This window comes from Manis pentadactyla, chromosome 8 (genome assembly GCF_030020395.1).
Source record: "Manis pentadactyla isolate mManPen7 chromosome 8, mManPen7.hap1, whole genome shotgun sequence".
Lineage (NCBI taxonomy): Eukaryota > Metazoa > Chordata > Mammalia > Pholidota > Manidae > Manis > Manis pentadactyla.
Window position 1 is genome coordinate 3,269,340 of NC_080026.1, and position 26,014 is coordinate 3,295,353.

The window sequence follows — 26,014 nt, forward strand, 5'->3', positions numbered from 1 at the left end:
CATGCCCATCCCTCCCCCACCCCGCCCGCTGAGAGGCCAAAGGAAGGGAAATCCCAGGCTCACTGCGCTTTCCCAGGGGCCACAGCCAGGCGAGGGCTTCTCCCCTCTCACTTCCCCTCAGGAAGCAGGGATCTCCTGCTGTGGGAGGGGTTCTGAGGGGCCCAGGACAGGAACGGTGTGGTGCCGGTGCCCCCATCCAAGGCCGTGGGCTTTCCCAGGGCAGGAAAGGGAAAAGGTGGTGCTCTAGGAGGACAGCTCACTTCCCAGACGGCCCCTTGCTGCCTGTGAATCATTTCGTCCCCCGGCCACAGAGGGAAGGCCAGGCCCAGCTCGGGTGATCTGCAGACCGCCCAGCACGGCCCTGCCCTGGTGGAACATGCCTGAGGAGTGGGCGGCCTCACCTGCTCCCCTGAACACAGGGAGGCCACGAGAGCACAGGAGCCAGCCTTGCCCGGCCCGGCAGGCGTCGGCGAGCCCAGGAGCTCTCCAGGACCCCCCACACACCTGCCCACAGCTGGAGGGAGGCCACGCACCTGGGCTGGGGCTTCACCATGACGGTATTGCTCCCGTGCTGCTTCTCCAGGTCCACCAGCACGTCGTTGAGGTTCTGGCTGAGCTGCAGGAGGAGCAGCAGGTGGAAGGAGGGGCCACTGAAGAGTCCCAGTCTCCACAGTACATCCCTGCTTCTCCCCCTATTGTGCCCGTTTCCTGTACCCCTGCCCCTACCAGAAACAACTCTTTTTTCTCCATCAGTGGGAACTGAGAACCAGCACCAAACGAGGAAAACCAGGGGGGAAATGAAGTGGACTGCCTGGCCAAAGCTGTTTCTCTTCTTCCTACTGGCAAGGATTTCCTAAAAGGCCACAGAAGCTCATACTGTTGTTTTTTTTTTGCAATTAACACTAAGAAGCTGTTGATCCTAATTGTGAAGGTCATTTTGCCAAGATGCATTCAGACCACACTTCAACTGCCAGAGATTTACCAAAAACACCAGCAAGACAAGAGGTTCATCTGGTGCACACATGATTCCCATCACTGAGAATATTTCTCTTTTTGCCTTGGCTACCAGGAACCTCAGAGCTGAATTCTCCTCCTACTTTACAGGAATGTCTCCTTCCCCAAACACCTCTTTCTGGTCTCTAAACTTTTCGTAAGTTGTCTCAAATCTTTGGAGGGAGGAAGGAAATGTAGAAAGGGAAGGGAAGGCCTAAAAGGCAGGTCCCCATACTGAGGACAGTGACTCGGGAGAGGCCACATGCTGCCTTCTCCTCCTCCTGTCCTGGGCCTGGAATCAACCACCATCACTTCATTCCTCTGAGCCCAAGAGACAGAGTCAGATGCACCCACTGCCAACACTCCTCTCCCCAGCTCGCCTCTGCCGTTCAACTGTCAGTGAAGTTAAAATGAAAAGAATACAACATAGGGATTTAAGCTAATCAGAGCCCTTCTGAATATGCCAAATGCTGGCAGAGAAAGCAGATCTGCTTAATGTCTTAAAAAAAACATGTGGGAAAAATTAAAAATTAAGAAAAATCCCAGTAATTTATTTACTATTTGCCCACAAATTGGGAAACCACCATCACGTTCTGACACTGAGCTCCCTGGGCCAAGGTTTCCTGCGTTCACATTGACAGTTTGAAGGGGGCTGGTTCTGTCCAGGCAAGAATAGGACAGGGAGCAGTGAGGGGACTGGGGCTGGACCTGGGGACCCCGCTCACCACCACCCCCATGCACCCAGCAGCTCCCACTGGGCCCAGACACTCTGGGTGGGGAGCTCTTCCCTGGGACCCAGAGGAGGCACGGTGGCCACCGGGGCGCGACCCCACCCCAGCAGAGAAGCGGGAGCCTGGCCCTGACCAGAGGCTGAGGCCCTCAGGGTCACCAGGCCCTACCTTACTCATCTCCTTATGGAAGTTTTCCTCCAGGCCAGCGATGCTTTGAAATGTGTTGACATAGAAACCTACGCGGCTGCAGGTGGGAGAGAAAAAAAGGCAAAGTGAACATGGGCCAGAGTGGGCAGCCCAAGAGAGCCTCACATGTGACACCCTCCAGCCTCACCCAGGGATGCAGAGCCCGAGGGGCCCAGGGCTCAGGGCCCAGACGCCAGGGACACAGCTGCAGCCCCGGGAGGGGGCGGGGCCCGTTGCTCCTGGCCTACCTGTTCCACAGCGAGGGCAGCTCCTCCTGCAGGTCCACGTTCATCTCCTCAAACACCTTCTGGGCTTTGATGAGCTCCTCCTCGGCCTGCAGGGCAGGACAGGTCACTGCCCTCTGCTGGGCCTCTGTCCCAGCCAGACCAGCCCAGGCCAGGCCCCCACCAAGACCTGCTCCCCCAACCTCCTGCCCAGCTCCCTGGGACCCAGGTTCTGGGCAAGACAGGCTAATCTGAATGTGGACAACCGGGCGGGCCACCCCAGACAGCCCTTGCGCCTCTATAGCCAGTTCCAGGGGGCGCCCGGGGAATAGGAGGGCAGAGCAGCCATCACCGAAGGGAGTACCCCTCGCCATCTGGCCCAGGTGGTCCAGGAGGGAGGGAGGGGATGAGTAGGACCCAAGAAGAAGGCACAGGACAAGAGGCCCGTGGGGGGGCTGGGGCACAGGAAGGGCACAGAGGCAGACCTCAGACCCAGCCAGGTGCGGGCCCTGCCCACTCACCAGGAACCCCTCTCAGGCTGTCAGCCTGCTGCCCAGCTCTCAGGGCCTGGCCCTTGCTGGCTGTCCTGAGCATTCCATTCCCCTTTCTAAGGTGGGCTCCTACTCAGCCTCCACCACCAGCCTGCATTTCACCTCCCTGGGGCAGTATTTCCTACCCAGCCCCCCTACCCTGTGCCCTGCTCCCACTAGACAGAGGCCAGGAAAGCCAGGGGGAAGACGGGGCGGGCAGGGCCAGGGGAGAAGCTGGGCCGCTGGGCAGCGCCCGTGCCGGCTCCTCAGGCCTGCCCGCTGTCCCCAGGGCAGGCCCTGCACCCCCCGGGCCTGTCTGCAGCCCCAGGCAGCGGCACTAAGGCCCCATGGCAGAGCTCAATGTCAGGAACCAGGCAGCAAGCACCCCCCCCGCGGGCGGAGGGCCAGTGTGAGGGTGGGAGTGGGTCAGATCCAGCGAGCAGGGCTCTGCTACTCATTCTGGAGGGGCTGCTGGGAACAGTGACAACGGGGTGACTTGGATTCAGGGCCTGAGTCACAGCCCAGGAACGTGGCGGGCCCCTCCCAGGAGAAAACTTCCAGCGGCAGCTTCACGTTCTCAGGCCTGCCGATGGGCCAGAATGCCGAACTGTCACAAAGCACACCATCTCGCAAGCCCACCCAGCAGCTGCAACCAGCTTCAGACACCAGAATCGGCCCGAGTCAGCCCCTGACCCCGCTGAGCTGGGGGAGCTTGGGGACGACCGGAGGAGAGCGGCCACCACCCCTCCTGCCTGCAGTCACCTTCAGGTCACTGGAACTTGCTGAAGTGTGTGAGCTCTCTGCCTCACATTTAAACATCTAATTTAAAAAATACAGATAGGATAGGAAACAAAGAAAAAAGAAAGGTCTCTAAGCATGCGTGCCTCCTGCCACACCTGGAATGGATCAGGTGTGGCCTGCCCTCCAGGCCCTGGGCCTGGCCATCCCCGCCATACTCCTCAGGAACCGCCCTGCCTGACTGGGGTCTGCTGATGACAGTTTGCAGAACCCACAAAATGGGGGGCTCCCACAAGCCTGACACTCGTGCACGCCTCCCACCCACCCACCAGGAGTCTGGCTCAAGTCCCACATCCGCCAGGACCTGCCTTGACTGCCCAGCCCCTCTACCCACAAAAACCACCTCTCCGTGAGGGATCGGCCCCACCCCATGACACCAGTCCTAATTCCCCAAATGAGCAGTCGCGACAGTGACATGATGATGGCACAGCAGCTGGTCACCGTGCACTAAGGCCTGTTCACATGCCCCAGCAAAGTGCAAAGAACAGGGCGGTTCCATTCTAGAGCTCCCGGAAGGCAGGGCCTGTGCTTTGCATTCCCTTAGAGTCACACTCCTCATCCTCCGGCTATTTCTGAGGCACTTGGGGTGGCAGGGAGTGGGGAGAGCTGTCCACTGGGGGGCCCCGCTGGCTCAGCTGCACCCTGATGGACGTGTAAAGCAGACCCGAAGCCAGCCTGCTCACCGTGCAGCGGGACACGAGAGCCCTGCAGGCAGGTCTGGGGAGATTGGCAAGTGTGGAGTGCAGCTCAGAATGAGCCCAGGGCACACATGGAGCTGGTCAGTTGGACAGAGCATCGTCTCACGAGGCCCCGTGTCTCGAGTCACGGCGCCCAGCCGGGCAGCCCTGGGGCCCCAAGTGTGCCAGCTGCCCACAGGGACTCGAGCGCTCCCCAGCTTCCAGCCGGGCATGAGGTGGGGTGGGGGGTGCAGAAGGAGGACACGTTCAATAATGGAACCCAAACTGGAAAGCCAGTTCAGCCAAGAAACACACGTCTTCAGTCCACCGCCAAAGATGAGATCACGTGCCTCAGCCCCCCGCGTGGTTAAGGGGGGTGTGGCGGGGCAGAGGCGTGTGGACCTCCCAGCACGACCCCACCACACGTGCCCGAGGAGCCCAGGAGGGGCCACAGGCACCCTGGTCTCTCAGGGGCTTTTCCCACCCCACACAGGCGTTCACCTGGTCTCCGCCAAACCCATCTCAGGGAAAATCATGCAGGAACTCTGGCCCTGGGTCAACAGCCCCATGCCCTCCAGCTCCAAGGCAGGACAGGGGGGCTCCGGCCACGCGCCCTGCCCACGTCTCCCCGGCAGGCCGCCTCCCCAGACTCGGGAGATCCTGGGTCACCCCAACCCAGGCTGACGCTGTCAACAGCTTTGCCTCCAAAGGCAGCCCACAGCTTTGGCCTAAAGGAAATCAGCAGTGGGTCAGCTAAGAACCGGGCCAGAACCCCCTGCTGAGCCCAGAGCTCAAGACACGAGGGACGAAGATGATGAAACCAGGAGAAATGGGGCCGCTGCCCAGAGAGAAACCCAGCATCCCGGGCTGCCCGCCCCAACCCCGGGACCACGAAGGTGCGCTGGAGCCGCGTCAGCTTAACAGGAGGGAGACCCGCGAAGCCACCCGTACCAGGCGCTGCACCCAGCCGTCCCCGAGCGCAGTGCTCACCCAGGACCCGGCATCCTGAGGGCAGGCGCCGGGAACAGGGAGTATTGCCAGGGTAGTAGGATCGCTCAGGAGTTTTATACAAAGTGCCTGTCCAGGAAGCCCTCCAGGCTCACTGGAGTGCAGACAGTTTGCCCTCCATCAACTCCCACAGAGCCAGCCCTCTAGGCCCAGGTTTTAGCATCCAAGCCAGAATGTAATGCCCTCCCAGTAACCCCTCCAGGGGAACCATGGGGGCCCACAGGTCCCAAGGGTCCCCATGAGTCTGACCAGCAGTGGCAGGTCCACCCACAGGGAGACACCCCAACCAGGATGCTATGCTAATAACCCAGGGCTTGAGCCAGGTGAGCCCCAGCCTGGCCACTAGGTGGCCCTGCGACCCTGGGAAGGAGATTTTGCCCCTCAGGGCAGGCTTGTCTCCTATACAGGATGGCTTCACAGTGCTTAGGACGCCTGAAGGACAGGGCATGTCAGGACAGCAGCCCCAGTCACATCACATCCCTCCCTGCCGGAGCTCCCACAGCAGACAAACAGCTCCGAGCCGTCCCCGGAGGCTAGGACTTCAGAGAATGCCGGGACTGCTGCGGACCCCGGCTCTCAGCAGCAGGCCTGGGCCCACCCTAGGTCAGCCAGAGCCCCCAGCCTCTACCTGCCTCCTACATTTGACCTCAGTCTCATCTGAAGCAGCAGCCCTCTAGCCAGAGGCGTTTGAAACCCGCCCTGCCTCCCAACCGGGAAAAGGGCCTGAGCCCTCCCCCGCCCGGGGCAGCACAAGACAGGCACCCGACCGAGGACACAGCAGACGAGAGGGCGCCAGCACGTGCAAGGTTAGAAGCTGGTGTCACCTGATTTCGGAGCAGGTTAGTTTGAGCTACGAGGTGAGCCTGCAGTTTGCCTTGGCACCACTGGGGGGCGGCCTTCTCAAGCAGCGAGACAGGCTGGGGGCGGGAGCGGAGGTCAAGGCAAGGGGAGCGGAGACAGGAGGGGGGTGGGGAGAGAGAAACAGAGACACGCGTGTTAAACACCGAGTCCAAACGTCCCAAACGCGGTGACAGACACGCTGGCCACCTCGGCAGGGGCCTGCGCCCCTGAGGCTGAGAGAATCAATAGTGGGACAGTGAGGGGGTGAACTCCGGCTGCAAAGCAAAATGTCAGAATTGTTAGCGGTGCAGAGGGTTCGGCAAGCAGGGTCCTGCCCGGCGGTGGGACCCGCCCTCGGCTCTCCCCACGGAGGGCGCGGCGGGCCCCAGCCCTGTGCCCACCCCGCCTTGTTCCTGCTGAGACAGGGTCACATCAGACCCTGGGATGGAATTCCACGCCGAGCACGCCCGGCTGGGCAGGACCAGTCCAGCGAAACCCAAGCTCACCCTGGAAAGTGGCCTGGGAGCAGGGCAGAGGGCCTGGGCCCAAGCGGGCACCACGGATGGGCCGGGGCGTGAGCCCTCACCCAGGCCCCACAGGGCCTGCCTCACCCCCGCCCTGGGCCCAGCACCGCCCCACCCCCAGCTCTGGGACAGGCCCAGCCGCAGCGGCGGGGCTGAGGATGCCAGCGCAGGAGGAAGGCTCCCACTGGCACCCCGCCCCCACTGGTCTCCCTAAAGACCCTCCCGGTCCCGCCTCCGGCCCTTACCTTGGCAATTTTGGCTTCATCCTTCTTTTTGGCGGTTTGGAGGGACTCATAATGGTGCCGGGCGCTGTCGTAATCCACCAGCTTCCGCCCTCGCTTGGCAATGCGTGACTGGGGGACAGACAGGGGTGCAGGGCTGTATGAGGCCTGGCACCCACGCTGAGACCTGACCCGGACCGGGCCCAGGGGACTGGGCCGTGGGCACGGGGACCTGGATGCGGCCGGACACCCAGGCCCCCTGAGGGCTCCCGACACACACTGAGGCACTGCCGCACACTCCTGGTGGCCCAGAGCTGGCCCTGCAAGGTCTCTTCCCACACGAAGGTCAAGCCGCCTCCGAGTGACACCTGCCCCTTTGTCACACCCACCAGCCAGTATTGTGCTGGACTTGCTTAAGCCTCTTCCCTGGCCTGGCCCTCAGCTCCTTGAAGGGGCCTCCCGGGCCGCAGGCTTCCCTTCTCCTAGGCCACCACTGAAGCCTCTCCACTCCCCATGAGGCACCTGCCTCGGGTGGCTGAGAGGGCTGGAGCGTGGACCCCCAGGGGATCGGGTCTAGAATGACCGCAGTCACCACCCGGGCACCTCTGCTTCCATGGCCAAAGTATAGACCCTGGCCTATCAACAACCCCCAGCACATTCCCAGGCACAACAGACACACAAGTTTTCTGACCGTACACAGTCACCCGAACACCAGACAACCTACATGACTGCATACACTTCCCTTCCAAGCACACAGCCTAACACAGGGCACCTGTGCTGGACACATGCCCAGGCCTTAAAGCCCCTTAGTACACCTCAGATGACCTTACACCCACTGCACAGTGCCACAGCCATACCCACACACACACCCTATGCAGTCTCTTCCACAGGTACTGGCCCAAAACCCTCAGCTCTGAAAGACCCAGGTGTGGGAGCTGGCATGCTGGCCTCGGAAGGAGCAGCTCTGGAGGGGTGAACTGCCAGGCAAGGGGGATGCCTGCCCTCCCCGGGCCTCCCACCCACCTCCCTCTGCACAGGCTGCCAGGCCAGAGCAGGGCAGATCCACAAAGCAGGCCCCTCACCTTGATGTCAGGGAACTGGCCCAGGTATGTGTCCATGGTCAGCAGCGCCTGGTCCACCAGCTTCTGGTGGTAATCCACCCAGAGCAGATCGTTGTTCTGCAGGAGGCAGGAACGAGGGTGCTCCATGGGGCCTGGGCACACTCAGCCCCCGCGCTCCCCAGGGGCCTGGGGGTCGGCCCCAGACCCACTGTGCACAGCAGTGGCCACTCAGAACATCAGCTGCCTCACTGTAATGGGTAACAGCTCCTGCCCTGCAGCCTGTTGTGGGGCAGCTGTGAGGCTCAGATAGGCCCAGGGCCAGGGGGATTGGAGAGGGGAGGTGACGCGCGAATCACACAGCACATGAGTGCCTGGGAACCAAAGTGCTCGCCCCAGAGGGCGAGGGAAGGTGGGCCAGCTGGCAGCTGAGACTGGAAGGGCCCTCCAGGAACGGCCGGCCCCCTGGCCCACACTCACCTCCGCAATCTTGGTCGCTTCGTCCCTGCCAGGCCAGTCAGGCTCGTAAACCTCCTGCAAGCACTCACTGAGCTTCTTGGAGGCCTCATGCATGGCTGTGGGGCAGAGGGGCCACAGTGCAGCCGGGGCCGTGGGCCGCTAAGCCAGGGCGCAGCAGGGGCACCCCCACAGACTCTGCTGCACCTTCCCAGCTCGGCACCCATCAGCTGCATGACGGAAAGGCCCCCTCACTGTCCCACGAAGCCGCCTGCAAGGCCAGGTCTGCCCAAGAGCCCGACTTGCCCTTTACCTTTGACTGAGGCCAGGTAGGTCCGCAGATCCTTCTGCAGCCGGGTGCCCTCGGTCTGCAGAGAAAAGGCAAAACAGGGTGAGGGCCTGGGGCACAACCCGTACTGACCCCTCCTCCCTGCCCACCTGCATTGAAAACGGGCTGCTCCCAAGAGCTGCGCCGAGCAGCTGCCCTGGTCCGGGCTTTGGGGGGCCGGGGAGGCAGAGGCATGCAAGAGCGAGAGGCCCCGCACAAGCACAGCGGCTCCCGCCTCTCTGGCCACGAACACGTCCTGGGCACCCACTGTGTTCTCAGCACCATCCTTGACTCGGGGGCCCTGTGCCCCAAGGGACATTCTCCCCGAGTTCATGTCAGCACCTGTCTCTTCCAAGCACCACTGACAGCCCCGGAAGGAAGGCAGGAAACAGAGACTGGACAAGATGCTGGGGGCTCTGCTGACACACGACACAGCACACGTGTGTCATGGGAGCAGCGTGCACCAGGCTTGCCCCCAACAACCACGGACCGGGGACCGGCAAGCACAGGAGCAGGCGTGGACCACCCAACCGCTCGTTCCCGAAGCCCGAACCAGCAGGCTGCCGCAGGTCCGTCAGGGAAGGGCACAGCCCTGCGGGGGGCCTGAGCAGTGGGGAGGGGGGGACTGTGGCTGCCTCAGGGTCTTCCAGAGGCCGTGGACCCCCAGAGGGTGGGGCCGCGGCAGGGCCGCGAGTTCTCCTGCCCGTAGACACCACCGGGAAGCTGAGGCCAGCAGAGGAGGTCTGAGACCACCAATAGTGAGATGCAGAAGTTTCCAAAAACCACGTGAAGATGAAAACAGAGGCTTTGGGGCCATGGAGACCCAGCTCTGTACCTTACTAGACACAGCCTCAAGCAAGGCGCTAACCTCTCCAAGCCTCGGTCTCTTCATCTGTCACCTGAAGTGAAGGAGCCTGCCTGGCAGAGCGCCAGCTAATGAGCGTGGCGTGCCGCACAGTGCCTGGAGCACCGCTGGGGCTCGGGCAGTGTGGTGAGCAAGCCAAGCCCTGTGGCAGCCTCAGAGGGCTATGCAGCAATGTCCTCAGACGGGCCACAAGGAGAGCAGAGCCTCTGCAGGGCCTGCGGCTGGCATCTGCGGGGGACGGGCTCCCTCCTGGCCTCTTCCTGCCCACGCTGCCCACGCGTGGGTGACAGCCGTGGGTTGGGTCCCCTCGCCCTGGTGCAGGCTCAGACAGACACGGACTGGCAGCGAGCCACAGTCCCAGAGACCAGCACCCCTACGGCGCTACGGCCCGGCTGGGAGGTGAGAGGTGGTCTCCACCGATGCGGGTCGACTCTCCATCGCCGGGCAGGCAGGACAGCTTTCCAGCAGGCTCCCCCCAGGGACCCCCAAACCTCTGCTGTGCCCCAAGGCAGGCCGTCCCTCCTCCTACCAGGGCCCGCTCTTCCGGCCTTGGTGTGCTCAGAGCACCGCGTCCTCCCAGAACCACTTTCCCCGCCCAGCCAACGAGGAAGCTGAGAGCCGGCTCTGCGACTTGCCTGGGGCGACACAGAGACGGTCTGAGCCGGGAGGCTTCACAGCCTCGGCCTCTGGGCCCCGGATTGCTGGAGGGTTCCCCCTGGGCGGGCCACTGCACCCAAGGAGGGTCACAGGGTCACCCCCAGGCAGGCCGCTGCACCCGAGGAGGGTCACCCCTGGGCAGGCCGCTGCTCTCGCCTGGGCCGCAGGCCGTACCAGGGCCCCTTGTGCTGCCCAAACAAGGTCTCGCTGTGAGCAGGCACACAGGGCACAAATGTGCAAGAGGCTGCCCAGAGCTCTCCCTCCGCTGTGTGAGCTGCAGCTGCGCCCCTGAGCCATGCACCCCCGTCAGAGCCCAGGCTCAGGCACAGCCCTCCCTTCAGCCGCCTCCCGCAGGGCAGCACTGCGGCCACCAGCACAGGGTGTCTGTGTTCGCTCCCCAACTGCCTCCCTGGACCCCCAACCAGGGCATCCGCGGAACGCCTCTGTGGAGGTCCCTGGGGCTCTAGCACACTCCTCGCAGAGCAGCTGGGGCGGGTGAATTTCTGGAGCCGCTGTCCCCTCTCTTGGCTCCGGACCAGAGAGCCTGGAAGAGCGCCACAGCCCAGGACCGTTGCCCAGCACAGCTCCATGGCGCGGCTCATCCAGCACCCCGCCCTTCCCCACACAGTGCCCCCGGCGTCCTCGACACCCTCATCTGCGTGGTCTGAAGACCCGGACCGCAGTGGGTCTAGAGGGCACGGATGTCCCCTCCTGCACAGATCCCCTCTGGCGGCAGCCGACATTTACCCCAAGCAGTCAAGGCCGCCGGCTGTGAGCCGAGCCCTGGGCGGGCCCTGAGAACAGGAAGGAGGCAGACCTGCCCTTCTCAGTGATAGAAGCAAATGGCAATGATGCCCCCTGGGGGCAAGCTGCAGGTGCCCCCAGGAGGAAGAGCTTGGCCCACCTGGGGGACTCAGGGTGGCTACCAGGCGGGTGAGCTGCATTCGCAGCACTCCAGGGGCAGGGGTGGCCTGGGTGCCGGGGCCCCTTTGGGAGCTGCTGACAGCCAGGTGACCTACACCCTCTCCTAGGCCTCCCATAGGAAGGGGCGGCCCCTTCTGCTTCCACGAAGACCATATTCCCTATCACAGCCGCTGACTAGTGCCTGATGCTCAGCAGGTGCCCACATGGAACCCTGAGAAGCCACTCTCTTCCCAAGGAGCTTCTACAGCTCCCGCTGGCCTTGACGCCAAGGCTTCCCAGCACCAGGCCACAGTCTGTTGCCTGCCCCCACCCACCCTTCCTCCCCCCAGCGAGCTTCCATCTCGTATGGAGGACTCATACCCTGCCCTTCCCTCCTCTTTCCCATGGTCCGTGCCCAGTGCAGTGCTCCCTCCTCCGGGAAGCCTTCCGTGATGCGCCGGCCCACACAGATCCCGTCTCCAAGCTCCCCTGCTCCACCAATTTGGCTCTTGACATTTTCCACCTGTCAGCCACACTTTCATTTTCACAAGCCCCCCAAGGCCAAGGGCCACCCACGCTCACCAGCTGCTTGTTGAAGTTCTGGACACACTGTTCGAACTGCTCATCCTTCGTCTCATCCGCCTTGCCCAGTTTCTGGAGGACCTGCGGAGGCAGAGGGAGGAAGGAAGACCGTCACCCTGGGGGAGAGAGCGGCCTCACCAGGAGCGCCCGGCCCCCAAGCCCATGGGCCCTCCCCGCCCCAGTCAGGGTCTCCGAGGCCCGTGGCCAGCGCCACGCCGCCCAGGGCGCTGGGACCCTCAGGACCCTCAGTCTCACAGCTGCTGGGACCCCCAGGGGCAGGCCCGAGCCCAGGACTCTCCCCCCAGGCAGGCCTGCTGCCGCGACCAACACCCGTCAAGGGGGCTCCAAAGACAGCGGCCCTCCTGGCGACCTCACCCTGCACCCCCGGGTGACTGGCCTGCACACCTGGCAGGAGAGGGGCCAAGAGGCACCGCCCCAAGCCCACAGGACTCCGTTTCCCGGGCACAGGCTCAGAACCCAGACAGAGGAGAGCGGCCCCCGGCTGGGAGGCGGCCGCGCAGGCAGGCGAGGAGTGCGGTGAGGGCGGCGGGGCAGGCTCTTCAAGTCACCGGGAGTCAGCTCCGACCTGACGATGCTCAGATGTGGGCCCATCTAGCCACCCTCCTCCCTTGTCCACAGCCCAGCAGGCCCTGCTGCCCACCCCACCCCGGCGCATGCGCACATCCACAGCCGTGTGCAAGGGCACACACACACACGGGCTCACGCCACATGCCCCACACGCTGTCCTCCCAGGTGGAAGCCTGGGCGGACCCTTGCCTCTGGTGACTCGCAGCTGTGCCTCCTCAGCTGTGACGGGGAGGGGAAGTGAGAGGACAGGAGGGGAGAGACCGAGGGACACCCAAGGCTGGGAGAGGGGGGACCTAGAAACTGACAGAGCTGGGCCAGGCGCCTGAGGGGCGGCCACCCAGGAGCGCTGCCCGCCAGGCCCCCCCAGGGCCCCCTCCAGCCTCTGCTCCCTGGCCCTGGGCCCTCGAGGACAACAGAGAGAAAGGGGCAAACAGAGTGGCGAAGACAGGGAGGGCAGCGGGAGGCAGGAGAGGCAAGATCAGAGATGGGGGTGCAGACGGGGGATGCCGAGGCAGAGGAGACCCAGGTGGAGGGCAAGGTGGGCCCGGGGCAAGGATGAGTCAGAAGGGCCAGGCCCACCGCCCAGAGGAGCCCTGCGGGCCGGCCCAGCAGCTGCCAGAGCCAGCAGGTCAACCCCAGCGACCCCTCAGCTACACGCTCCCTTCCGAGACGCTGAATGGGCCACGCTGCCCGGAATTCAGCTTCGCCGGCCCAGGAGAGAGGCCAGGGTCCTGGCCCGAGGGACACCCAGTCCCAGAAAGAGCCTGGACCCTTCCCAGCCTGCCCGGCCCCAGGATGGCCTGTGCCACCTTGCACGGGCCAGGCACCTCTCAGGCCCTTCTCTCCACATGGGGGACACTCGGCCGTCTCTCAGCAAACGCCTGCCCTGTGCCTGGCCCGGGGCATCTCTGCAGAGAGCGAGCAGACACAGCTCCAGCCCCGAGAGACAGGGACGCACATGAGACTGTGGGAGCCCAGGGTGGGGATCCCACGCAGCCCAGGCAGTCAGGGGAGATTTCCCGGGCAACTGGCAGCTCAGACAGAGGGGAGAGCTCACAGCAAAAGTGAGGAGACAGTCCCAGGGAATCTCAAACCACTCAAGGTCCCTAGAAGGTGTGACAGAGGATGGTGAGGGAGGGTGTGAGTGTCAGGAGGACGAAGGGCAGGGGAGCACAGGGGCACGGCCCACCAGCACCTTTATGCTGCAATGGCCAGGACACACAGCAGGGGCCAGGGCAGCTGGACACCAAGGGCTGACTCTGCAGTGAGAGGAGAAATGCAAAACCAAACCACCATGAGCAAGAGCATCGGCACTCCCACAGCCCCAGGCTCACCACTCCCTTGGCTGCCGGCCCCAGCTGTGCTGCGCGCACACGGGGTGGGGCTGCAGAGGGGCCCGCAGTTCAGCGCTGAGCTTGGGGCTTGGGGGGTGACTCACCCCTTATCAGACACCGCCCTACAGCCCCACGCCCTCCAGAGAGCAACAGACCAGGACGTGGGAAGGGACTTCAGAAGTAGCAGGGGCCACAGAGTGAGCCCTGGCTCCCCAGGAGAGGGGCAGGGCCTGGCCAGCCCACAGAGCAAGAGCCGGGGAGCTGGTCCTGTCCATGCCTCCCTCTCCATCTCCCAGAGGAGATGCACTCAATCAGCAAAGGACCCCCAAGCCCTGCCCTGCCATCAGGGCTGCCAAGGGTTCCAAGGCCCCAGAGGTGCACACAGACTGTGGAAGCCACTGGGGAGACCTCCAGGCTTTAAGAAAGACCAGCCACAGCGGGCCTGCAGGGCAGTGAGAAGATGCTTGGGAAAAGGGACCCTTACTTTTCTCTGAGCCTCGAGTGCCTTGTCCGGAAAATAAAAATAACAGGCCTTAAAGTTCAGGTCTATAGGCACGTCTCTGGACCTGCAAGAACCTGGAATCCCCTGAAAGACCTGCGGATCATCCTCCTGGAGCTTGGCCTGAATGCCAGCCAACCTCCTGCCCGGTGCAGACTGACGACATCCCAAGAGGCTAGCCAGAAGTCACATGCACATGGGCATGCACGCAGGCAGCAAACTCCTATTCAGCCTTCAAAACCCTGCTCAAGTGACACCTCTGTGAGGCTGCCCCTGCCCTCTCCCTTCCCCACATGACTGCACCACTCAGGACCCGGGACTTGCCCTCCTTAGTGCTCTGCAATGTGCCCGAGTATCTGCCTCTCACCCTGTCTTGCCACATGGACAGCCTGAGGTCAGAAACAGTGCCCAGCCCTCTCCACATCCTCAAATCCTGCACAAGGCTGGGCACAGGGTGGACACATGTGTTTTTGGTTGACCCCTGGCTAATCTGAGCTATGGCCTTTGAGGTCAGAGTCACTCCATCTCAGCCTCAGCCTCCTGTCAGGCAAAATGGGAAGGTCGTATACGGAAAGCAGGCAGCCTGACCCACAGAGAGCTGGTTCTGGGAGGGAGCTGCTAGAATTAGGGTCAGAATTGGCATTCATGTTGACTGAGGCCTGGCCTTGGGTGACCCAGGCTGGCTCCAGTGGCTCCCAGCTCTGAAGAGGCGGTGACCAGCACGGGAAGCCGAGCCAGGCCCCCTGGCCTGTGGGACATCAGGCTAACCGCCTAACTCCTCCACACCTCGGCGCACGGCCTCTGCCGGGAGTAATCATGGCGACCTGTAACCAAGCGGAAGCGGAGGCTCAGAGCGTGCCAGTAAGTGCACACTGCTCCTGGCCTCGTCCGATCCTCAGCATCCCTACCCCAATTTTATAGACGAGGGAAGGAGGGCACACAGCCAGGGTCCCCTTCCTCAAGGAGATCCCGGTGTGTCCTGAGAGGGGGGGAGAGGGAAGGGCTGGTTATGGGGGACAAGCCAGGCTCCGCCTACCCCAAGACAGGCCAGGGTTAGGGACCAGGCCGAAACTACCACCCAGGGAAATCCCACAGCCTCGACTGCTACCAGCTTCCCAGTTCCCACCGTCCAAAGCTGGTTCTTCTGCCGTGCCCAGCTCCTGGGCGAGAGGCCTTCTGACCGCCACTGGGGAGCCCAGACCACCACGGATCCCCTCCCTGCCACCTCAAAGCTGCCTGGCGGTGCTGGGTCTGCCCCTTCCCCACGGGGAGGCCCCAGGGCTGCTCGCTCCAACGCCACCAGGGCCTCCGCCTGGGACACTTACACAGGCAGCCGGCTGCTCCCCAAGACGGTGACCCCGGGGACACATTCACCACACAGTCAGGGGGCCTCCCTGGGCCACCCTCACACAGCCCACCTAGAGTGCAGGGGCCTGTGGGTGCCCAGGGGGCCTGGCCCGCAGGTGCACAGACAGGGCAGGACGACCGAGCTGAGTTTGAAGGGAGAGCAGGAATCAGGTGAGGACGAGGGCCTGGCTGGAGTCAGGGTTCCTGCCCTCTGTCCAGGGTTATTTTGGGGTGGGGGCAGGCACTCCTATATCACACCTATCGTGCATGTCTCCTTTGCAATGAGCAAAGGGGAGACTTTTTGAGGATGGGACAGAGGGCACATGCACAAGCCCCACATTTTGGGGTGGCACAGGAGGGAGTGGGGACAATCGGGGGCCTGAGCACCAGCAGGCCAGGAGACCTATCCATGCACCGCGCCTGCCCCACCACACCCTCCTCGGCTCCAAGCTAGCGGAGCCAAAGTGCCTCAGAAGGGACAGCCCAGCAGGGCAGAGGGGAGCTGGTGGAGGCAGTGAATCCCCTCACATCCACTGCTCAGCCGCCTGCACCTGGGCTGCAAACTGGGTGGGAGTGGGGTGTTCAGGCAGCACAGAGTGCCCGGTGCCAGGGCCCTGGGGGCTCAGGGTGAGCTTCCTGGCAAGGGTGCTGCAGAGGGCAGGGACAGAGACCTGCCCTCTCCTCCTCCCCACAGGCAAAGGCCCTGAGGGACAGGCCAGCCCACAGCAAACACGTGCCTCGCAAACCCAGAGGGACAGGAAGGCCCCCAGGGCCACCCGTTTGACCCCGAGCAGCTTGCCACTCGGAGCCCACAGCACCTCACAGACAGCAGCTCCCCCTCACAGGTAAGCGTGCCACCTCTGTGTGCCAGACGGCAGGTGAGCCAGGTGCATCAGGACAAGGATGCTGAGCCCTGAGCCGTCCCCTCCTGGGGGCTCTAAGCCCCTCCTCCCAGAGAGTGGCCGGGTCCCCTGCACTGGCAGGGCACACCCCCCCCACCTGACAGGCACAGCGCCGGCCAAGAGTACGTGCCTTCTAGAACCCAGAGCTGGGGGAAGAGGAGCGCCGAGTGCAGGGGCCCAGGAGAGAGCCTGAGGGAGGCAGGGTCCACACGTCCAGTCGGCCTGGTGCCCAGGCTCTGGGGGTCCTCCCGCGGCCCCCGCACCTGGTCACTGCTGCCGGCTGCCGCAGGAGGCACCTCACACCGCCAGCGGAGATGGGCGCCCCCCACCCCTCACCCACATGCATGCTCACACCCACACTCACACTCACACACAAGGGGGCCTCATGTAGCTCCCGCCAGGGACCCACCACCCAGCTGCTGAGCCCCATCCGGGCCTTCACCTTCCTCATCATCGCCGGGCACCTGGGCAGCTGCCTGGGTCAGGGCTGGTCTCAGAGTGAGCGGCCCCAGGGGGCAGGGCGGTGCCCCCCCCACTGCTTCCTCTCGGCAGAGCTTGTGGTCAGAAGACCACAGCGACAGGATGTACATCCTCGCACCCCACAGACAGAAAGGCAGGCGGGTGGGCAGGTAGGAGGCAGGCTTTGCCGCGGCTGCTGGGCACATACAGCTGGGCTCTGAGGAGACCCCAAGAGGGGAAGGTGAGGGAGAGCCCGGGCCCCAGCAAAGGACACCTGGCGGCCAGAGCTGCCCCCCACCCCGAGGGCAGACAGGCCCACACGGGATGTCCTGCCCTCTCTGCCCACCCAGGGCCTCCCTCTGTGAGCGTCTCTGGCCTCTCGCCCTCCACTAGGACGGGCCCTGCTGCCGGTGCAGGGCCGGCTCCCTCCCGCTCTGGCGCTGCGGCCCCCCCAGGGCTGTGATGGACTCCTGCACTGGAGCAGCCGAGCCTGTCCTAGCTTCCTCCCAGACCGTCCGGTAACCCAGGAGCCGCGTACCAGCAGGAGGGCAGGCCGGGAGGGGAGGTGGAGCCCCAAGCCCACCCCTCACCACCCCAGCATGCGCCCCGCCCGGCTTCTTACCTGGAAATATAAACCTCAAACAAGTCAAAAGAACAGCAAACGAACTGCCATCTACCCTTCCTCCAGTTCAGCAACTGCCACCCCTCGGCCAAGGTTGGCTTTGTCTCTGTGTAACCACTTGGGTCCGTTGACCCGAATGTTTGCTGAACTGCTGGAAAGGAAGCTACAGACACCAAAACCCTTTTCCCCAAAATGCTTCACCCCTAAGTACTTCAGCACATTTCCTAAGAGTCAGAATGTTCTCCTAAATACCTGTAAGCCATCAGCACACCTGGTATGTCTAGGGTCTGTTCGATGCTATTACCTAATGTACAGGACATTCTCAAATACCCCTGCTTCTCCCCAGAGTGTGCCTCATGTCTGGGTTAATTTTCAGTCTGGGATCCAAACATGTTCACATATTGCTCCTCATTGTCATGTCTCTTGTCTCCTTTAATCCAGAATACTCCCAATACGCCAATCATTTGTTATTTTATGTTTCTTTTTCTTCTTGTCCTTTTTCTCTCATGATATTGACATCTTTTAAGAGTTCAAACCAGTCACTTGGAGAAAGTTCCACACTCAACAGCCATCTGATTATTTCCCTGTGGTGAAGTACAAGTTAAACATTGTTTGGCAAGAATCCTACAGACATAACGTTGTGTCCTTCCAGCCACACCACCTGGGGATGTCCCCGCTTGGCATGCTGAACCCCATCGGTGGTCGGCCAGTGTTTGCCAGATCTCTGCTGCAAAGGTCATTTCCCTTGGTAGCTACTTAGTTATCTGAGGGGCAGTACGTTGTCACTGTGAATGTCCACAGCCAAGACTTTTCCCCTGGTGCCTTTACCTCCATTAAAACGTTGCTACTTGAAGTGGGGTCCACAGACCAGCAGCCTCACTGTTATCGGGGAGCCTGGTAGAAATACAGAATTTCAGGCTCCCCCCAAGACCTCCTGAATTAGGCTTTGCATGCCAACAAGTACCCTGGTGCTCTGTGTGCACACTGAAGTCTGAGAAGCAGAGTACCTCTCACCTCTGCCTGAAGCACCTGTTATCCGGGGCTTCTGGCATCCCGTCTGCGTCACCTGGCATTTTACAAAGAAGAGCTTCGCCTGGTCATGCCTTTGTGGGGAGGGGCGCGGGGATATCACTAGGGGTTCCTGGCTCCATTTTGCCTTCAGTGTGCTATAATCTATTACCTTTGTCATTCTTTGTGATGCTCAAACTGTCCTAAATGTGGCCAGCGGGGGCCTGCGGACAGGACTCCATGCACCTTCGAGCACTTCCTGGCTGTCCGGCCCTATAAGACGCCCCGGGCTCAGCAGGGCTTTCCCTGCCCCAGCCCCGGATTCAGCTACTTCTCCAAGAGCCCGGTTCCCTTCAGGGGAGGAGAGCTCAGTGCTACCAGGCATCAACTAGGGGTCTCATTCCATCTCTAGGCCTTTCCCCGAGCTACATATTCTTATGCCCCCTTTAGAGATGAGAAAAGTAAGGTTGAGGCTTTAAGTAATTTAGCCACATGGCTAAGAAGAAACAAAGTCAGGACTCTGTGGCTTTGCGGTGGCCGTGAACAAGTGCTCAGATCTCTCTGCTGTGGCAAATGAGCTAGACCGACAGCCCCCGCAGCTGCCTCGTCACCTGCTCCCGTGTCCCAGCCAAGGCCACGCCTCCCGCGGCCGCAACGGACTGTGGTGGGGTCGCAGAAACCCCGGGGCCTCTCCGACAGGCGAGTCTGGCCCCGGGACGCCCAGTTAGCTCCCCGAGGCCTCTGGACACGGTGCCGCGGCCTGAGCCCCTGGCACAGGAGTCTCCTCCCGTGGCCCCCCACTGGTGAGTGAGGGCAGCATGCAGAGCCAACAACCTGTGACTGGCCCAGCCCGGACCCGGGACACCTGACTCCTGGGTCCTTTCCACTGGGTGCCAGTCCTGGGCTGTGGCTCATGACCCCGGCCGGCAGGTGACTGCACAAGGGGCAGCTTCATCTTCTCGTCCAAGCCAAGCACACTCTGCCTCTCCCTCGGGAGGAGCCGGGCAACTCCGCCTTCAGAGCGGCCATGCTTACCCCAAGGCTGGTGGTCTCCAGAGACAAGTCTGACGTGGTTCCAGCCCCAGGCTGCTGCTGGGCCCTTGGGGTGGAGGAGACCAAGGGGAGAGGGGCTAGAAAGAGGGGCCCACCTCCTGGGAAGGCGCTGGCCCCCGGGCCCCTGGGCCCCACTCCAGCCCAGCTGTGGCCGCAGTGGGAGAAGCAGCCCAGGCTCCTGCCTGGGAGCAGAGCGGCCCTGGCCAGTGAGACTCACAGCCCTCCTGCAGTGCCAGGCTGGCCACACTTCAGGCTTTGCCATACAGCTTCCCAAAGGCTCCACGACTTTTTAAGAAAGATAAACATTGAAACACTGGCCTTGGGCAAGAGCCAGAAACAGCATCCGGCCCCCAGGAGGCGGGCAAGCTGCAGACCCAGGCCCCCACGCGGCGCTGTCCGCACACGCAGGGTGTGCGGGCATCCTGTGCCGCGGTCGCCCACGGGCCTGCGCAGGCTCACCCACACACACTCCCTGCCGGGCTCCCGGCCCTCAGCCCCTCCCAGGCGCAGTAGGAAGGCAGCAGGCACCACAGGAGGCCCCAGGGCCTGGCAAGAAGCAGAGCGGAGGCCTGGAGAAACCGCGCAAGGAGCCAGAGTGCGGAAGGGGGCTGGAGAGAAAACCAGAGAAGGGAACCAGCCCAACAGCGGCCCAGGCGGCAGGCCGGGAAGGGCCCAGCCCCGGCAGCGGGTCTCGGGGGGCCTCCTGGCCCCAGCTCCCTCTCCACTGCGGGTGCACACAGGCTACCGCCAGGAGACGAGCCTAAAGAGGGGCCTCGGGCCCCTCCCCTGGCCCCACGGCACCCCATCCCCCCAAGCTGGCTGCCAGGCGGTGGCAGGAGGGGACAGCCATTACCACCCTTCCTTCCTCTCAGGGGAAATGGCTGCAAGCTGGCCCCACACTCCAGAGGGGGCCCAGGAGCTTCAGATTCCACCTCGGCCATGCAGCCCACTCCCACGGACCCCAGCTAAGGGCTCTCCGCCTGCCCCGCCCTCCGCCCCACAGGCCGGGACCCAGGGAGCCTGGTCCGAGGACTCCCCTGCAGGGAGGCCCACCACCCCTGACCCCCACTCACAGCGCGGCTCATGCATATCCCGAGGGGGTCACTGTTAGTCCCATCCCATAGATGAAGAAACTGAGGCTCAGAGAGGTCGCTCAGCTAACAAGTGGCAGCACCCCAAGCCCGACAGATTCCAAAGCCCAAACTCAACTTGTGACTCTCAAAGTGGGGTTCACAGGTGCCTGGGATTAACTGGCAACGTGCCTGCGGGTCTGCTGGAAGGGTCACACTCCATTTTGCTGCATTCCAAAGAGTTACTGATGAAACACTTTTGTGAAATAACCGATAGACAGACTGCACGGTAGAATGCAAAGATCTCTGCGATGAAATACAAATCGAGAAAAACACTGCCGGGCTCCCCCAGGCCCGCTGAGACAGCACCGCCCCTGCCCCACTAGGAGGCCCCAGGCTCTCCCCCACCCGGAGGTGCTTTCAGACAGCGTCATGCCCTGGACATCGCTGCGCCCTGACACCAGTCCACGGGGACTCAGCCCCTCTGAGGGCCTCTGGTAAGAACGCTGACTAGCTGAGGAAGCCCCGTGGCCTTTTTTGGGAAATGGTCACTAAAATTATCTCCTTCCTCTTTTAACAATTTTCCCTTTCCTTGATGAAATACTGGCGAGAGTAAAAAGTGATGCTTGCTTTTCTTCTTTGTGTCCTTAACTGGATACATAAACACGCGGTGGCCACCTGTGCTGGCCCCCCAGCAATGGCTTCCCACGTGGCAGCCCCAGGCCCTTTCCACAGGGAGCCTCCCAGAGGCATGGAGGGAAAGGCTCCGGCTCAGGTGAGGAGTGTCTGGCTGCTGCCCAGCCAGGAAGCCCCTCTGCCCTCCCAGGGCACCTGAAATTTCAGCCTGTTCATCAGATGAGCCTGCGGCTGGCGGCCAGGGTGGGTGGCCGAGCCCAGAGGAAGCCAGGCTGCACTGGGTGGGCTGGGGAGGTGGAAACAGGCCAGAACAGAGCACAGGGAATCAGGGGCCAAAGCTGGGGTGGGGAAGGGGGCCGACATGAGGCGGGGGCCAGGAAACGCGCAGTTCCCAACGCCTGGGAGTGCCCTGCGGTGCCGTGGGGAGGGTGAGTGTTGCTCAGACAAGAAAACGCCCACCCGCCCCACCGACGCCAGGGCTGGAGTGGGAGCTGGAACGTGAATGTGGCCCATGGACTCCCAGACCCAGTGGCCTGAGAGCCACCTCCACATGGGTGTTGGGGCTGCAGCCAAAGCACTGTGGCCGAGGGAGTGCTGGAGGTGCCCGGGGTTGGCGGTGACCAGCTCCGATCCCTCGGGGACCACCCACCAGGCTGAGTCCATTCTGGGTCCTCTGCAGAACCAGGCGTCTGTGTGGGTAGGAGGGCTTCTGGGACGGCCAGGACCACCCAGCCCAAGGCAGACCAGCCCCTTCCACAATCAAGTGCCACCACACTGCCCAGACCACCCCCACCAGGCCTGCCTATACCCCAGAGGGACCGGAACGTCTCACCAGCTGCCCTAGGGGTGCCCAAGCTGCCCGTCATCAGGGGCCTCCACTTGATTGTGCCCCTCACGGCCCAGACCCCACCGCTGACTCGGGTACTAGGCCCCTTGGGCTGTGAAGACTGGAGCTTGTGCTCATCCTGGACATGCTCCACCCCCGCCCCTGCCCAGCTCTGTTCTACAAGGGTCAGGGCAAGGTCCTCGCCCTGGAGGGGTCGATGCTCTGCTCCAGGGGCCATGAGTGGTGACGGAAGTCTCTCCAGAACACACAGCATGGCAGGAGGGGGTAAGGCAGGAAGGGGTTCAGGGAAGTGGCATCTGCTAAAGGAGAGGCGTATCAGGCAGAGGGCACAGCTAGTGCAAAGGCCCTGGGGTGGGAAAAGAGGGTGAGAGGCCAGTGTAGGAGGAGGGTGCCCTGGGGACAGGCCGCAGAGCAGCGCAGAGCGGGGACCCGTGTGGGAGGGGCCTGCCTGGGCTTCGGTGGGAGCTGCGGGCACTTGGCAGGGACAGAATACGAGAAGCAGCATCACGTACAGGCTGACAGAGCAGCAGGCAGACAGAGCTTTCATCACTAGAGACGGGGACACCTGAGGCTGTGAAGTTTCAGGTGCCCTGAGGTGTCAGGGACAGCAGTGAGGACACACAGCCAGGAACCCAGGGGCAGCAGGGACAGACCCTGCACTGCCCAGTCCCCACCCACCTGCTCCCCCGAGGCTCCTCCTCAGGGTGACCAGCCCAGGATGTCTGACGGACAGCTGCTAGGAGAAGGGGGAGTGGGGAGAAGAGGGAGGGAGGGGCCCCTCTGGTGCAAGAGGCCTGGGCGGGGTGCGGCAGGCCAGCCCAAGCTGAGCAGCAGTAGCAGGGAGCTTCACCTTTCTGGCCTCAGCCTCCCCAGGGAGAGGGAGCCCAGAGCTCCCACAGGGATGGCTTAGGATGAAGGGTGTGTGGGTGAGGGCCCAGCACAGAGCCGTGGCCGAGATCCCCCGTTCTTCCCCCTATCCTGACACGGGCTTCCTCCCACCCAAGCAGGAAGCCGAGACTCCACCCTCCGACCCAGCCCACAGGTGCCTTTCCTGGCACTGCCCTGCACGCTTGCCCCCCATGACTCATTCCGCTCACACTCCAAATTCCTCGTGGACAGCAGACCCCGCCCCACCCAGCTCCTCTCCCGGCCCGACCTCCCCTCAGCAGTCTCCTGGCCCCACAGCCCTGCAGGGACCCCACAAGCCCCCCTCCTCACTCTGACCCCTCCAATAAAAGGGTAAAATGGTCAAGACCCGTGGGACCCAAACAGCAGCTCAAAGTACCAGCCTCTTAGCGGCAGAAGCCCCCACGGGCCTGGATATCCCAGCGCCAGGCCCGGGGCACAGCCTCTCCACGGAGGGCCAGTGGGGACTTGAGGCCAGGGCCAGGCCCGGGTGTCCATGACACAGGCCACTGGCTGCCCCTTCTGTCATGCGGGCTGGGCCCTGCCCTCCACACCACCTGTTCAGAGATGTCAGCACAGTCACCCCAGAGCTGCCGTGCCCTCCACGTAAGCGTGGGTGCTATTCTCAGCCCAGGCTCTGGAACGCCGATGGTGACAGAGGTGGGATCCACCCCTCCGGCCCACAAGCCCCTCATCAGCTGCCTCCTGAGCCTGGTGGGGAAACCGCCTGTGTGGAGGAGCTGATGGGTCCAGCCCACCTCAGCTGAGCTCCCAGCCGGAGCCCTGGACTCGGAGAGGGGAGAGGGGAGGGAGAAGGCCCTGGTGTGCCACTCACCATGCCTCCCGACAGCCTCCCTCAGGGAACCCTGCTTCCCTACTGATACCAAGCCCTCTCCTCCTCCAGGCAGTCTTCCCTGACTCCACCCCAGGCACAGGCACACAGGCAAACTGGATGCCATGTCCCTTGGATGCCCTTTGCACGTGTCTGTACCTATCTGAGAAGCTCCACCTGACTGTGCAAACAGGTTGTTCATTTATTTTACCCATCAGAACTCTCTGTCTACATCTGTGAAACTGGAACTATTAAATAGTACCAAAAGGGAGAAAGATATGTGTTTTCTTTTTCAAGTACACTACTATTACTTTAGTTATTGCTGTTATTTGTGTTATCCAAGGGCATCCCCTTAAACAGCTCCCATCCAGTCCTGCCACCCAAGCAGAGACGCCCCTCCCAGCAGCAGGGAAGGCCACCCCCACCCGCCCCTGTGGGGACTCCCAGGCCCTCATCTGCCGGAGCTGTGCTAGCGGCGCCCCACCTCGGCGCTGGACTGTCCGTGCATTCCTGGCACCAGTGAGGGCACCTGAGGGCCCCCGCACTTGGCAGGTGGGGAATCAGGGGTCCCAGGACTCGCTGGTTCGGGGCCCCACAGCAGAGCAGGGCTGCCCTGCCCAACCCAGGACTGGCTCCAGGGTTCCACTAGCACTGAGGCGAGAGGAGAGCTGGGAGGGGCTGGGAGGGGAAGGGGCGTGTGACCACCCAGTCCGGCCGGGGTGAAGGCTGGGCATGGGAGGGAGGGCCACAGAGCTGCCTCCGGCCCTGGCAGATGGAGTGAGCCCTCGGGAGACAGGCAGGGCTGTTCCAGGCTTCCTCCCGCTGGCCCCGTACCCTGCTGTCCCTGTGCTGGGGGTTGGGGAGGGGGGCACTGACAGGCCCCATTCCACCGCCCCAGTAAGCACAGGAGGTCAGCACAGAGCGGGCAGAAGCCAGGGCCTCCCAGGTCCATCCCAGGGGGACGGTGCAGGGAGACCAGAGGGCTCAGGGTCCCACTTCTACACCGGGAGGAGAGCAGTTCGGCCAGGTGAGCAGAGAGGCCATTCATCTCAGGCTCCCCGCTAGGGAGGGACCCCAGGGTTCTGGCCCACATGCCTCTGCTCAGCCTGCCCAGGCTTCCTCCAAAGGTCCCAGGAGAAGGGCGGAGGCAGTGAGGTCGGGAGACCCCCACACACACAGGGGAGGGCAGAGGCCCCCAGAAATCACAGCAAACAACAGCATGCCCTCCACGCCTGCCGGGGGCACTCATGCCCACCTGTCCCCTTCCTCCTGGGGCCTCTACCAGAAAGTGAAAATTGAACAGCCAGTTACCAATCCCTTTGTTACAAAGAGACAAAATGACAGGAATGTGCCAAGGCACACAGGTGAGAGCAGAGGCGGGTGAGGCCCGGGGTGGATGCCGACCCAGGTCCTGGACGTGACCCTGGCCATACGGCACTAAGGCTCCAGACACGTCCGGACCACCTGAGAGCGGGGTGGAGTCCTGCTGCCTGCGGGGACAGGGGTCAGGCTGGGTGGGCTGAAGAGGTGGGAAGCGGAGGGGTCCCTGCTGTCACCTGCTCCATCCCCACACGGCCCTCTGCGGGCAGACCCCCCCATCCTTCCTCCCCTGAGGCCTCAGGCCCCACCATCTGGATCCCAAGCGGGGCCTGGAGGGCTCCTCTGCTGCGGGCCAGTCGGCCAGGACACACACGGCACCTCAGCCACCCCCACCCCAGAGGACAGCGGGGTCCGCGAGCTGGCACCCACCCAGCAGTGTCCTCGGGTGTGGAATGGGGACGCCACTGTGCCATTCAATCCTCACAAGAAGGAAGAGGAGGCCGAGGTGGTAAGTACCTTGCCCAAGGTCAAGGGCTCGAGAGGAGCAGAGCCGGCGTTGGAACGGGCTTCCACCTGCCACGCTATGTAAGGTGCTTTGGGAAACCTCTCCCATCCCCTGTGTCCTGGGACCTCACACCCCGACTGCTTAGCACTAGATGCCTACTGTGTGCAGGTGCCAGCATCACAGACCCTCAGCGGGACCAGCCTCCCCTCCGAGGACCCAGAATCTAGCAGGGAGGCCGGTTAACCCACCCACGGAGGAGCAAGGCAAAGCGAGAAGGGCTAAGGGACCAGCGGGGCCTAGGTGGGGTTGGGGGAGAGAGGCGCTAGAATCGGGGTCTCAGGCTGTGCCCAGAGGCCTGTCTCTCCTGGCGTTGCTCAGGGGCAGCTCTGTGCTGGCTGCAGATGTGGGGACAGCCTCCCTTGGTCTCTCGGGGGGCACAGCAGACAGGGTGACCTGTAAGTGCAGTGGCACAAAGTGGGGATGCAGGCATTGGGTCTGCCTTGCT

General features: G+C 63.0%; 1 protein-coding gene across 28 annotated transcripts in view; it reads right to left on the minus strand.

Moving 5' to 3' along the window:
- BIN1 (bridging integrator 1) overlaps positions 1–26,014 on the minus strand; it is a 50,299-nt gene that overhangs the window by 12,515 nt on the left and 11,770 nt on the right. For 18 of the 28 annotated variants that reach the window (XR_008998796.1, XM_057505430.1, XM_057505428.1 and 15 more), the window contains exons 2-10: positions 11,582–11,662; positions 8,560–8,614; positions 8,271–8,365; positions 7,815–7,910; positions 6,757–6,864; positions 5,972–6,064; positions 2,159–2,244; positions 1,893–1,968; positions 534–616 (exon numbers count right to left, since the gene is read on the minus strand). Coding sequence is in view for 27 of the 28 variants with exons in the window: in XM_057505430.1 (XP_057361413.1) it covers positions 534–616; positions 1,893–1,968; positions 2,159–2,244; positions 5,972–6,064; positions 6,757–6,864; positions 7,815–7,910; positions 8,271–8,365; positions 8,560–8,614; positions 11,582–11,662 (773 nt within the window). In the remaining variant the exon portion in view is untranslated. The remainder of the gene's footprint in view (positions 1–533; positions 617–1,892; positions 1,969–2,158; positions 2,245–5,971; positions 6,065–6,756; positions 6,865–7,814; positions 7,911–8,270; positions 8,366–8,559; positions 8,615–11,581; positions 11,663–26,014) is intronic. The other 10 variants (XM_057505435.1, XM_057505431.1, XM_036884056.2 and 7 more) reach the window with 1 other exon arrangement.